Source organism: Lampris incognitus, chromosome 14 (assembly GCF_029633865.1).
Source record: "Lampris incognitus isolate fLamInc1 chromosome 14, fLamInc1.hap2, whole genome shotgun sequence".
NCBI lineage: Eukaryota > Metazoa > Chordata > Actinopteri > Lampriformes > Lampridae > Lampris > Lampris incognitus.
In genome coordinates, this window is record NC_079224.1 from 42,901,439 (window position 1) to 42,915,918 (window position 14,480).

At 44.7% G+C, this 14,480-nt stretch overlaps 1 protein-coding gene across 1 annotated transcript in view; it reads right to left on the reverse strand.

Annotated features, from left to right (window-relative positions):
- LOC130123880 (solute carrier family 25 member 36-A-like) overlaps positions 1–7,049 on the reverse strand; it is a 39,463-nt gene extending 32,414 nt beyond the window's left edge. Inside the window, exons 1-2 of the mRNA XM_056293204.1 lie at positions 6,628–7,049; positions 951–1,115 (exon numbers count right to left, since the gene is read on the reverse strand). Coding sequence (XP_056149179.1) covers positions 951–1,115; positions 6,628–6,668 — 206 coding nt within the window. The 5' untranslated portion in view covers positions 6,669–7,049. The remainder of the gene's footprint in view (positions 1–950; positions 1,116–6,627) is intronic.
- Between the last annotated feature and the right edge of the window lie 7,431 nt (positions 7,050–14,480).

Sequence of the window (14,480 nt, forward strand, 5' to 3'; positions counted from 1 at the left end):
CAGGTGGACCAAAAATTGAAGTACTAATATCGTCTGACAACACTTATTACTTTAATCAACATGTATGTATTTACCATCCTGGAAAAAAAAACATGTATTTACCATCCTGGAAAAAAAAAATAGGGATGAAAGGCAGATTTCAGTTTTTCAATTTTTCTCTTTTTAAAAGAACTAAATGTGGTTCGTCAGAGCCAGAATGATATTACCAACCAACTGTGCCTCCTATTCTCCATTTAGATTTTGGACATATTCTAAAATTATTCTTTGCCCAGTAAGATGGCTGCTCTCCAAACCAAAACTGTTGATAAAGACATTCTGAAGCGGCACATGGGTCCTGACCGAGGGGAAGCGGCATGCTATGACTGCTTTTACCACACATGTTGACACCCATTTAACCCTGCCCTGTTCTCCAAAATTACGTAAAATAGAAATTTCACTTAATGTTTGATGTTTAACAAACTTGGAAAAACCAACTGATCAATATCGGTTCAATTGCTAGAAACACAAACTCAGCGTTCTTTTTTGTGTCAACAAAACACCTTGTAGGTTCAAGATATTCAACACAGTTCAGCACCACAATTATAACAATGACCAGAATCCACTGGGCGTTGCTGCAGAAGGTAACAGACATGTTGTGACAGGGGCCAAAGAGAATGATCTGAAAATTTGGTTTGCATTCATAATGGTTGCACGTTTGCGCTAAAACTGACGGGATTGTGATGATATGTGGAATTTCAAATGTCATTTTAAGCTGATTGGTGGATCATTTTCTTGAAAGCAGTTTAACTGGTCAAAGTTTAAACTTAGAAAGATTGAAATCTTAATCAACATTTATTTCCAAAACCGAATCAAAATTGAACCAAACTCAAAAAAACAGGAAAAAAAAATTACTGGTCACTCAGAACGAACAAATATTTATGTTAGAATTACATATTCTGCTTCATACTCACTTGAGACAGTGCAGGGGCCCTGGGGGGGCCATGCGGGCCACACTGGCTCCATTGACGGTGCTCAGCTGCACCTCAGAGATGTACAGAGTGACGGAGGAAGACTGAAGCCTCGTCTTCACCACCTCCAAAGGACAGGTCAGAATAGCACCCACTGTACCCCCACATCTGCAGGAGGGGGGGGGCAGAGAGAGAGAGAGAGAGGGCACAACTTGTTCAACACACAGGGGATCATGAGGAACAAAACACACCCTGTCAAATATATGCTCTGTAACTGAAACTAAAAGCAAGATCAGAATCTCCAAAAGAATGAACAAATATGGACCGACTCATGCCTGTGTTTTGTCACAGTACGTCCTGTTCCACACAAAGACTGACCTCTAGGAGCTGAAATTGTGCAGAACACCCAGATACCCAAACATCATGTTTTAGGGCTGGTGATGGGCATTATTATACTGTAATATCAACGCCGGTGGCCACTCTATTTGACCTGGCTTCATGGTCATGTTTCCTAAAGGCTAACTAATGCAAATACTAACGCTAACACTGAAACCTGCTCTCATTTCTGTTTTCTCAACAGCTGTTGAGAAATCCCAAAATAAAACAACCCTTAGACCATTACACCCTTCGTCCTTTCACTGAGAACCAGCGGAGGTGTTGAGAAATCATGTTAGCCTCTAGAGGCTATCAGCTTCCATCAACGCAGAATAACTGGGTCACGTTTAGCAGGCAGGCTCACATGCAAGGTAAACACACACACACAAACTATCTCACACACATACGGCAAATAACCGAGTGACCACTCCCCGATGAACCCGCAGAACCGGTGATCACTTTGCGAAGACTTTGATCTCGACAGTGGCGGTCGGTGTACAAACAGGTGACCAAGCGGGTAAACAGCCGAGAGGCCTCGCACTCGACCGGCCAGAGGACCAAGGGTGCAGAAGACACGAAGGAACATACCATCGGCATTTCATCGGTTGTTTTATTGTGCCGCTAACAAAGTTTTCTCAAAATCGATACTCTGTCGACACCAACCGCATCAATTAATCAGGACTCCCTCAGAAATGCCCTCTGGTGGGACGAGAAACCCACATGAGGAGAGCGGGCACACAAAGCTGCAGAGTCATGTCACCACGGGGGTGTTGTTGAGGTGGCCAGCCACTCACATGACCCATGTAGGCCGTGTTTACTGGATGCTAGCTGCTGTGTACACGTAATAAAATGTTGGAAATGATTATTAGTATTGTCGATATGATGACCAAGCCAATAGAATCAGGAATCAGGGACACTGTCACTTCTATCATTTCCCCCAGCCCACAGCAGTGCGACACAAAGACAAAAAAAATATCTAAAAAACTACAAGAACACATATATCAAACTACAAAAAAATAAAAAATCTCTGTCTGAGAGAAGGAGCGCCAGCAGGGGTGCCGCCAGGGATTTTGCGCCCCTATAAAGAATATGACTGAGCGCCCTTTATTTTCCTGACTTCTCTAAACATTATACCCTTTCCTCTACCTTCATCCCATGCTACCAGCTAGCCCAACAATCCCCTCATCAACAGCTTCTCCAATAAGGGACCCATCTTCTTAGTTTGACAAATATACATATAAAATGCTCTTCACAAAAAGGAATGTGATACCACCATAGCCCAGACTGAACCTGTGGGCTCTTTCCTGTGGATCGCAAATCAGAGCGGTCTCTGACAAGATCTGGCCATATGCCCTTGGGTAATTGGGTGGGATAAGGGGAAAAACTAGAAATAAATGTATTAAAAGAAAGTTCAGTACCGTTGTGGCGCCCTTAGAATCTTCATAACATTATACCCACTTACGGCGCCACTGAATGCCAGGATGACTGTCAGAACTGCCGGTCTGCATGGGCTAGCAGTTAGCTTAGCCTGCCCCGCTTCCGCATCCTTCCCGGGCAGAGACGTTCATTGTTCATTTCACTCGGCTAAAACAGTCAAATCAAAACCCATTACAGCGTTTCCTGACGGATTAAATGGTTCTGTTTGGAAGTGTAATGGTTTTTAACGGTATGTAATGGTCTACGTTGGTATGTCCAAATCAGGGCATGTGTTAGAAACCATCAGGATCAGGTTGATCGTTTCTGATGGAACCATTGAGACGATTAGATCAGTGTCCAAAAACACACTAAACCTGATGGTTTCGGTGGCTTCCCCTATTGAAAACTACAGGTGTCACAATTTCAATTCTAAATCGACAACCGAGATCAAAATGAGGATCGGCGATTTTCCCGGTATGTTTTTTTTCACTCTGACCCCGCCAACTTGCGTGTGTCCGAAGAAAAACAAGACGACACAGCGTAGTTTGCCGGTAGCCTGCAGCTGCATTTTTCCATACAGCATGACCACTTCCGGGGTCAGAGATGACGGGAAAACAACAGAACTGGAAAATCCTCCTGCATCCTTGAAGTCACCAGTGTGGCGACATTTTATCTTCCCCGTGAGTTATGTCAAAAATGTACATGTTGTTGAAAGAAAAACTGGTTTGTACTTTGATGAAATAAGTTACTGTTATTAGATTTTATTAAACTATTTAAATTGGACCATATGGCCCTAATGTGGTACAGTCCAAAAAAAATTATAAAAATTGTATCGATTGTACTGATTATATATCACCATGTAGCTTCTTTTTAAAGAAGAATCTGGAAATGTGAATGACAGCTGTCAGGGCATAAAACCAATGATATGTTGATCTTTAAAAACCACAACTAGATAGTAACGATGCCATAGCTGTCAGTGCTGGGAAAAAAAATAGAGTTTAAATCGAATCAAGACCTTAAAATCAAAACACATGGAATCGTGACACCCCTACTGGAAACCACAGGATCAACAGTTCCTGACTGAAACCATAAAAACCATTTGATCAGCATCCGAAAACACACTGAAACCTGACTGTTCCGACGGGTTCCTCTACTGGAAACCATCAGGATTCTTCTAATGGTTTCTGATGGGGCTTTTTTTCCTGCAGGGATATCACAAACATAACCTAAATCCCACACGATATCTAGTCTCCGATCCACATATTGATATGGTAACCACATATTGTCAAGCTCTAGTGCTGCAGGTTTGCCGCCTGGTTGCTCCAGCCCCCTCTTTAGCATAGCACCGGCTATATTTACTGTTGCCTTTCAAAGGCCGACCCACTTCCACGCTGAGGCCCAGTGACCTTTACCCTACTTACTGTGAGCCGCTGCTGCATGTGTGTGTGGAGGCCGAGCGGCTCCGACGGGAAGTGGCACACTGGAGTCCAGCGGGTCTGGTTTGAACAAAAAGATACAAGATTCTGGTTGCTCACTATAAGCGGGATCTACTTGTCCGGACTTGTTCCCACTTTCTAAATTTCTTAAAGCGAGAGACAAAGGACTAGAACCGGTCTCGTGTGATGACCTTATTTGAATGTCAAAGGTTTGTGGTGTAGATGAGACAGAGAAACAGCAGACAAAGGCCTCAGAAAGCGACGCACGGCCATGAGGAAAACCCACTGCCGCTGAAACCGAATGAAATAATCGTTACTTACTTCACCATAAGTAGGAGATTACAGGTTAACAGAGGGGGTTTTAATGGTTGTTTAATCAGATTTTGCCCCAGACAAAAAGCTCAGATCAACGAACCACAGTGAAACGGCTCGCCCGTCAGCAACAATGATATTCCATCAAGCTGGCTTAAAGTCTGCATTTGCATATGGACTGACTGTCATTGCAGCTTTCTGTAAGAGGTATTGATCTGATGGATGAGTTGTAACTTGAGATCATTTTTACAATTGTATTCAAGCATAAACGCAGCAAAGAATAATAATCTGAGGTCGTTGTGACCATAGCAATCTAAATCACAAGCAGTTTTACAAAGAGATAAATACACTGCATTGTTGACACCAATGCTGATAGGTGATACGATGCACAACAAAATGGCTCATGCATCACTATCGTTCATTCACTAAAATGATTCCACTGGTATCAAATGGAGCACGAAGCCACAGAACACAATGACCAGTAAGGCCTCTACATAACCTACCAGAGACACATATCAGGCTCACCCCCAGCCAAATAATCACATAACGTCATCACAGGCTTGCAAGCAAAACAGGGAAAAGTGATCCACCCACATCAAGATCTCCCAGTCTTCCAAAATGTTTGAGTTCTGATGAGGCTGATGTTGAGTTAGGCAAAGAAGTAAAAAGGAGGAATATCTGATCTGCACATTTGCATGGTGTAATAAATATCATTACTCGAGCTTTTTTTGTTTTGCTTAGCCATGGCTAGCTCCCATTCAATGGTATATAGGCTCACGTGCTATCACGCATAAACCAAAAAGAGCGAAACAAACTTCTTGGGAGTTATCTTATCTTGTTATTGACCGTAAGATTACAGACCCAGAGCCCACCGATAGAGACACTGGCCAACAGAATGCCCCTCGCGTATGCAAAGAGCAAATCCATGTGTCTCCTGGGCTCCCATAGCTGCTGCGTAGTCCTACGCACCGTGCCATGAACTGGGCCTCACCTCACAGTTACAAATACGAAGAAATGAGTTGTAAATATTGTGAGAGCAAAAGGTATTCAAACAAACATTTGGTTTTTCTGTATCTAATCACAAATGCTCGTTATTACTCCCAATGTTGTGATGTCACGCCACACAAAATAATGAATGAATCTACATTATACTATACATGTACAATACACATATTCTTCCTATTTGTGTGATCATACCACCATGCGCTGACGTGCAGATTGACCTGATCACCGTTGTTTGGAATGTGAGTTTTTAATGGACTATTTTAGGATTTTTCTCATTACTCCTAGAAGGGTAAATCACAAGTTATAACAAGATACGATAGCATATTGATTCTTTGGATGACGATACGATATTGGCTGATATCACAGTCTGCCACGATACGATTTAGATTCGATTCAAGTCGGGGGGGGGGGGCCTGCGAGCCATATGAGACTATATCACATGCCCATTTAACATAATCAGTTACACTTGTATCAACTCACACAAAGCAACTAAAATATGATTTGACAATTTTCTTCCACACATTTGATGTTTTATCAGTTAGGTAACTTAAAGAGCCCTTGATGACCTTTCAACCATGAACCCTTTACCCTTTATAGTTTAGGTAGATAAAGGTCTCAGTCACATTTGAGTAAAATAATCCTATTTCTATAAATGTCATAGGATCTTTTTTTTTAAAGATATTTTATTTTCACGGACCCCTTGCAATTACACCACGGACCACTAGGGGTCCGCGGACCCCCGGTTGAGAAACACTGACATGCACGTCTACTTTCATCACCTTGGATTCACACGGTTCTGTGTGCTCAGTGGGCCAGAGATATGTACCGAGCCTTCCAATGTCCACGTCCCGGGTGTCTCTTAAAGATGATTATATGGGTCAGCTTTGCATGGATATTAATGGATCGTTGATCATTGAATCGATCCATCGACATGGGTGTGTAATGTTCCTCGTGCCATTTGTTACTACATCGTTATGCTCTCCAGAGTCCTAACCATCTATCTATCCATCTATCAATCAATCAATCAATCAATCAACACTAAGTCACATTCATAAATCTGAATACACACTCGCAGCTTGTCCTGTACGTGTCTCCCACGATTTGATCCCCATAAAAAAGGGGGGTGCACTACTCACCCTCCAGCAAACAAATGGACCAAGGTGTCCCTCTGGCTCATTCTTCAGCTCCGCGGGGAAGCGCACCTCAGGGGGCCGCGGCGGGGCGTCTTTCGGGCGACTCCGTTAAGGACGCGCGTCCGCAGGGACAAACGAAGAAGTCCGGGACAGGCGACGTCGACGCTTTACGATTCGGCCAAGCGAGGCGGCGACCGTCGATTCTGAGCGCGGCGGCAAACGTCGAAGACTCTCGGCCGGCCGACGAACCCTCCTCCCGCCGCGTCGTGCAAACGGGGCCCCCCCGGTCTCTTGTTGATCCGTCAGTGCGACGTCTCGTCCATTAAAACCCGCCCTCTCTCCCTCCCGCACGGAGCAGACTTGCGGGCGAAGCGCCGAGGCGAATAAATCCGGGTTAAGATTCTAACGGCCGTCTTTATATTTTCATCGCAGCCTCCGCGTCTCCTGCGTTTCCTCCTCTCCTGTCATCGCTGCTCGGAGGGGCGGGGAGGAGTCACAGCGCAGGCCGGGCGGGCTGGAGGGAGAAGGACCGCGGCTGTAAGCCCCTCCCCCCTTCCTCGAAAACACGTCGCTTCGCCCCCGGCCCGGATCACGTACACGCTACTTGACTGTTGATTAAGTCGAACCGGATCGATTCGTTCGGTCTTTCCGGGGCTCCCGGTCTACTTCCGGGTCAATCTATATTTCGCCTGTGGTGAGAATGAGCGAATGTAAATCCTTTTTCTCCCCCCCCCCCACGACCATTCCGCTTTTATAGAGGTAGAATTTACATACGACAAGGTTATTGTACATTTTAACATTTTCGTGATTTTTTTAACTGTAAACTACTAATAAAACAAGTTAGCCGCTAGCTAACGGGTCTGACCCTTCAGCCGAGTGGTTAGTGATGTCGCCTTGTGGTGCAATACACCCAGTATCGAATCCCGCATCGGGCAAGAAAATAACCGGTTACACAACTGTTTTGCCCAACAAATGCGTACAGGTGGCATGCACGCCCCCCCCCCCGCTAGACGTCAGGAGCGTAATTAGTTTGATGCTAAGCTCGCGATCGCTACCGATTTCTTAACGCGGCTTAAAAATCCACCTGAACCAGTTTGAGATGCATAATGGAGCAACGCGCAGTCCTCAAAGCGGAAAGAGTCCTGTTGGTAAATAAGGGTGTACCGCTTTAAGAGCAAGATCTGGGGTCGGACTCTGATTGGTTGGTAGGGAGGGGGGAATGAGGAAGTTGTTGTTGTTGTTGTGTGGCGCGAACGGTAGTGGGAGCTCCGCGCAAGTGAAAGGAAATATTACTACTAAGAACTGTGATATATTGGACCTATGTCAACGTTTTGTGTGTGAAGAAGGATTAAATGTGTTTCCGAAGAGAGAAGACGGTGTCCTCGCCATTTTCAGACGAAGTGAACTATTGAACTGTGTTGGGTTGTACTCCGGAGCTTAGCTAGCTAGCTAGCACCAGGCAGTGGCGGACAGCGCCAGCGAACTTCGGCCCTGGATCCGAAATAAATTCGGTTCCCCTGTAGCTTCCGGCGAAGGTAGTCAGAAGACGGAGACAGGAAAAGTAACAGTCCATAATTGCGATAGACATATGACGGCAATTTTGACTCCCCAACTGCACTTAGCCAATTACCCCATTCTTTCGAGCCGCCCCGGTCGCTGCTCCACCCCCACTGCCTATCCGGGGAGGGCTGCAGACTACCGCATGCCTCCTCCGATACATGTGGAGTCACCAGCCGCTTCTTTTCACCTGACAGTGAGCAGTGGCGATGCTAGGGTCTGTTGGGGCCCTAGGGCAAAAATTCTCAGGAGGGGCCCCCAACCAGCTAGCTAGGTTAACTAACAAAAAAACGTGACACCGTTGCTAGCTAGCTGAAGAGTTATTAAAGTATCTCACCCATTATGGCTAAACAGCACTGTTATCTGCTTAACAGCATGCTAAACAGCATACTAAACAGCATTGTTATCTGCTTAATCAGTAGCTTTTCTGCTCACTTACCACTGCCTTTCTTTCTTTTTCCTCCTCTTCTTTTCTGCTCCTGAAGGATAACTCCTCTTCATTTTTCTTCGCTGACATATCTTGGTGTGGACACTGGGAGTAACTTTCACTTTCGAAGCCTGCAGGCAGTGCACCTGCAACGCGAATAACATGGGGCCCCTACAAGGGAGGTTTCCTACCGGGATTTCGTGTCATTGAAAATCGTACATTGGTTGTTTAAGGGGTTGCGGTCACCGCTTTTGAGTACATTCTGTCAGCCCTCTGGGGGGGCCCTACTGCCTGGGGCTCCAAGCAGCTGCCTGGCTTGTCTGTTCAGAAGCTTCGCCTCTGACAAGGGGACGTAGCGCGTGGGAGGATCACGCTATTCCCCTCAGTTACCCCTCCCCCCTGAACAGGCGCCCCGACCGACCTGAGGAGGCGCTAGTGCAGCGACCAGGACAAATACCCACGTCCACCTTCCCACCCGCAGACACAGCCAATTGTGTCTGTAGCGACGCTCGGCCAAGCCAGAGGTAACACGGGGATTCGAACCGAGATCCCCGTGTTGGTAGGCAACGGAATAGACCGCCACGCTACCCAGACGCTACGTCTCAAATGCACTTTTACATTGGACTGGAACAGGGTTGGAGTCGGACTCCCTTATTTGGGGATTGACGTATCACGAATTAAAATTCTATAGTGCCACTCTGCACAAGAGTAAAAATAAAAAGGCAGTTAAGAGCTCTAATTTATTTGAAGATTATAGGGTGAGGAGCTCGGACATCCGGAGGGAGCTCGGAATAGAGCCGCTGCTCCTTCACATCGAAAGGAGCCAGTTGAGGTGGTTCGGGCATCTGATTAGGATGCCTCCTGGGCGCCTTCCTTTGGTGGGTTTACCGGGCACGGCCAACTGGGAGGAGACCCCAGAGTAGGCCTAGAACTCGCTGGAGGGACTACATGTCCAATCTGGCCTCGGAACGCCTTGGGATCCCCCAGGAGGCGCTGGAGGGCGTTGCTGGGGAGAGGGACGTCCGGAGTGCTCTACTTCCTAGGATGAATGCGGAAAGTTCCCGCCCTCAGGCCCTAGGATTGGCCAGATCTGCCTGTCAGTCAAGGCCGATGCAAACGCGCAACAACCCTAACCCTAGCCACGTTTGCTAGCTAACTGTTAGCCATTAGCCACGTTTGCAACCAAGCTAATTGTGCCAACTTAACTGTGTGTGTACGGTAACAACGTTATGTTCCGGAACAGCCACGTCAGCATTGACTGACAGTCAGATCTAGCCAATCCTAGCGCATGAGGGCGGGAACTTTCCGGATTCATCCTAGGGAAAAAAAATATTAGCACCCCGGAGAAGCGGCTGGTGATGAGATGAGATGAGATGAGATGAGGAATAAGTCATCTGATGGTATATATAGACATTTGTTCTTCCTCTTTTTTTTTTTAGATATGTATGGATTCTGTTTCCAACCTGGATATATGTTTACTGGTTTTTGGTAAAAGTGATAGTACTTTTTGTGATTGTTTCATAAAAATCATCCACACACTCGGCCTCATAGTCAAAGCAGTGTTTTGGAATCATAAACACTGACATTGAGAAAAAGTCTCTGTTCCTTTCCCAGTTGATATAAAAAATGTTTTATTTGTATCAGATATATTTGACAAGCTAGGGGAATATATTATCATATGAGCAATTCACAATAACTCATCATGTGCTTTCTGTTCAATACAAGCAATTTCAGTTCTTTGGTCAAAGCAGTACCAAGTGGTCTTATTAATTTAATGAAGAGTCACCTCAGCAGTACAAGGGGAGCAAAAAGGGAAATCCGGGAACGCCATCCCTTACGTCCTCTTTTTGGTTGCTAAGGTGGAATTGTGAATGCTCCAACCAGAAAAGATAGCATCTGTATCTGACCTCACATCATAAACTACTGTCAGTGGCTTTCCAGAGTCCATCTGTTTAGTTTAAAAGAAATGGCTTGGGCAAGGCAGTTGGAAACAATCTAAACCCTACTCCGAATATGTGGGCTTCATTCTCTACCAATGCCATTTATTTAAAGAGAGGTCAGGGTTGGATGTAGACAGAGTAGGGCAGCCAGGCAATCCAATACATAATGTATCAGAAACACTGACCAAGAAAACTCTCTTATTCAACAGTTGCCGGGTGTGGTTACACACATCAATACAGTCACATCTATCTGGCCAGTTCAGTCATTGTTATCTGCAGTTTGCCATTCTGTACCTTCTTCAGGGCAAGATGGGGGAGAAGGCCTCCCACTGATTTTCCACAATGGGATAGTTGGAATCATTCCATGTATCTGAAACGTGAACATTCCAGTTACATGCCATTTTCATCTATAACAATTGAACTTTTTCCACACCTGGTTGACGTGTTCATGAGAGAGCTGCGCCACCTACGATCCGCTGACTGGGTTTAAAATAGACAATTATGAGGATAGATCTGGTTTGCTAATTAAATCAGTGCTGAGTGAAGGCTGATAGTTTTGTAATTGAGAGCACAGTTTGACAAGTTGAAGTCATGTGCATGGTCTCTTGGGTTGCTTATATAAATGTCCCCCTTTAATCAAAGGCAGAGAAGGATGGATATCAACTGGTAAAGACACTGTGTGTCCCATGATGAAAAAAAGATTTTGATTGTTTTGCTTGGGGAAAAAACGGAAATTGTCACTACTGATATATAATTTTTATATAGAGAATGAAATTAAACTAGAATCCTCACTATAAAATGTGAAATTTGTAATGAATGTTGTTTTGCTTACTCTATCAATTATCGAACAAAAATTCTTTCTAGAATCCAAAATGTTGCGCTTTCATTTTGGGAAAATGTACGGTATTCTTTAATATTTATTGTTTAGTATTATGAAAACAAATCTATCAAAGAAAGTTGAATCAGTTCATCTGGATACGTTTATTGACAGATACACTATAGGGACGAAAGTATTGGGACACCTGGCCATCACACCTACAGGAGCTTTTATGACATCCCATTCGAATCCATAGGCATTAATATGGAGTTGGTCCCCCCTTTTGCAGCTATAACAGCTTTTGGAGTGTGTCTGTGGGAATTTTTGCCCATTCATTCATCCAGAAGAGCATTTGTGAGGCCAGGCACTGATGTTGGACGAGAAGACTTGGCTTGTAATCTTTGCTTTACTTCATCCTAAAGCTGTTCGATGGGGTTGAGGTCAGGGCTCTGTGCAGGCCAGTCCAGTCCTTCCACACCAAACTCACCCAACCATGTCTTAATGGACCTTGCTTTGTGCTCTGGGGCAGTCATGCTGCAACAGAAAAGGGCCCTCCCCAAACTGTTCCCACAAAGTTGGAAGCATAGAATTGTCCAAAATGTCTTGGTATGCTGAAGCATTAAGATTTCCATTCACTGGAACTAAGGGGCCTAGCCCAAGCCCTGAAAAACAACCCCATACCATTTCCCCTCCTCCACCAAACTTTACAGTTGGCACAATGCAGTCAGGCAGGTAAAGTTCTCCTGTCATCCACCAAACCCAAACTCGTCCATGTCTGCCAGACAGAGAAGCATGATTCCTCACTTCACAGAACATGTTTCCACTGCTCCAGAGTCCAGAGGCAGCGTGCTTTACAACACTCCATCCAACGCTTGGCATTGTACTTGGTGATGTAAGGCTTGCATGCAGCTGTTCGGCCATGGAAACCCATTCCATGAAGCTCCCGCCACACAGTTTTTGTGCTGATGTTAATGCCAGAGGAAGTTTGGAACTCTGCCATTATTGAATCAACAGAGCGTTGGCGACTTTTACGCACTATGCACCTCAGCGCTCGTTGACCCCGCTGTGCGACTTTATGTGGTCTGCCACTTCGTGGCTGAGTTGCTGTTGTTCCTAAACACTTCCACTTTTCAATAATACCACGTACAGTTGATCGTGGAATATCTAGCAGGGAAGAAGTTTCACGAGCTCACTTATTGCAAAGGTGGCATCCTATGACAGCACCATGCTTGAATTCACTGAGCTCTTCAGAACGACCCACTCTTGCAGACTGCTAGCCGCTTGATTTTATACACCAGTGGCAATGTGTCTGAATTGAAACACCTGAATTCATTGATTAAGAGGTGTGTCCCAATACTTTTGTCCATATAGTGTACACGTCATCACTCATCTAAGTGATCTACCTCTTCAGTCTCAACTGACTGCAGATGTCCCCACCCTTATAAACAATGCAGTTGCATGACGACCGAAATCAACGATCTGTTTCATATGCAAATATGAGCGTGACCTTTAACTAGAGTTTCAATGGCCATGTGTACTATTCACAGAGGATTTGGGAATGTTCGCAATCACAGCATTGTAAGATGGTGACAGATGTAAACTTGCAGCCTCCCCACCCGGTTCAGGGGTGGTCCTTCCCTCTTCACATAGAGGGCCTCTTTGACTCCTCGTTCAAACCAGTGCTCCTCCCTAAGAACGCTGGTTTGAACGCCTCTTTGACTCCCCTAAGAGTGCACAAGGGTATATTGCATAAGTTCCCTTTCGAGTACATTGGAAAGAGCCCATCACATAATAAGCCAAATAGAATTACTCACCACTGCTTCCTTCCACAGGATCTTACGAGGACGCTTGCTTAATAGCTTAAATTTAAGAGTCACAAGATGGAAACCCTGCAACAGAATTAAAGTGTTATTGAAAGCCAAACGTAGATAATATATTACATAATCCGTCTGACTATATCTTTCTATTTCTTAGGTTCAGACTACACATTTTTCTCTCCTCCGTCCCTGACCATGTACAAGCATACTGTACAAACTGTTGACAGATAGTGTGTATGTGTGTGTGTGCGCGCGCGTGCGCGCACGCACATCACACCATTAATTTGCTCAAGACCAAGGTCACAAGTTCTTAGTTTGATCAGACTGTATTTACTGAACAAAAGCATAGTTTTATCAACCTGGGCAGGCTATTCAATGTCTACACTCCTTCATCCAGTGTTACTGAGATTATATTACATGGTGAAAAAGTAATTGATCAAGTGGAATGTGACTATCTATATTACACAATTGCAAAATCAGTTTTAGGCCAGAAATGTATATCATGGTTTCAACTACTGTATGCCTCCTCAGTTGTCTAATAACAAATTAACAATACCCATATTGACACCAAATGGAGTAGCCCACTAGCTCTGCTCATCGTTGCTGTTGCCATTGAGGCCCTTGCAAATAAACCAGATAGTGTTCCGGTTAAAGGAGTGCTGAAAGCTGACTTTAAACACAAAGTGCCATTATATGCTGACGACCTCCTGCTGTATATCTCAGATCCCACTGACAAACTTTCACATGCTCTTAAAATAATGATAAACTCTGCTGTTACAAGTTAAATCTATGTAGGAAAAAGCTCATTTTTATTAGGTCCTTAGTTTCCTCTAAATGTTCGAATTTTGGTAAGTGACTGAAATTATTACTCAAACTCCATATGCATTTCAAAAGATCAGATATTTTTGGCACCTTCTGAAAAGGTTTTTCAGTCAGGCAATTTGTTCTATGCCTGGGCCGATCGTTCCTTAGTTGGAATCAAATCTATATTGGATCTGTAAAAGAGGTCCCATTACTAATGTTTGTGATTGGACATTGAAAAAAAGAAAAAAAAGTAAATTGTGTTAATACACAGCGCTGCTGCTGTTGGATGATGTGAGTGTGTTGTTACACTACATGTATAATTGTCACGCCGGGAGCAGGAACGGAGGACCCAAATGCAGACAGCAGAGACAGGCTGTGCTAGAGCAATGCTTTAATGAAAGAAAGAAATTTGCAAAACTGGAGATAGATAACTGCTGGGGAGCCAGTCGGGGAAATGGGGAACAGGTGAGCAAGGCAGGGCAGGAACAGAAATG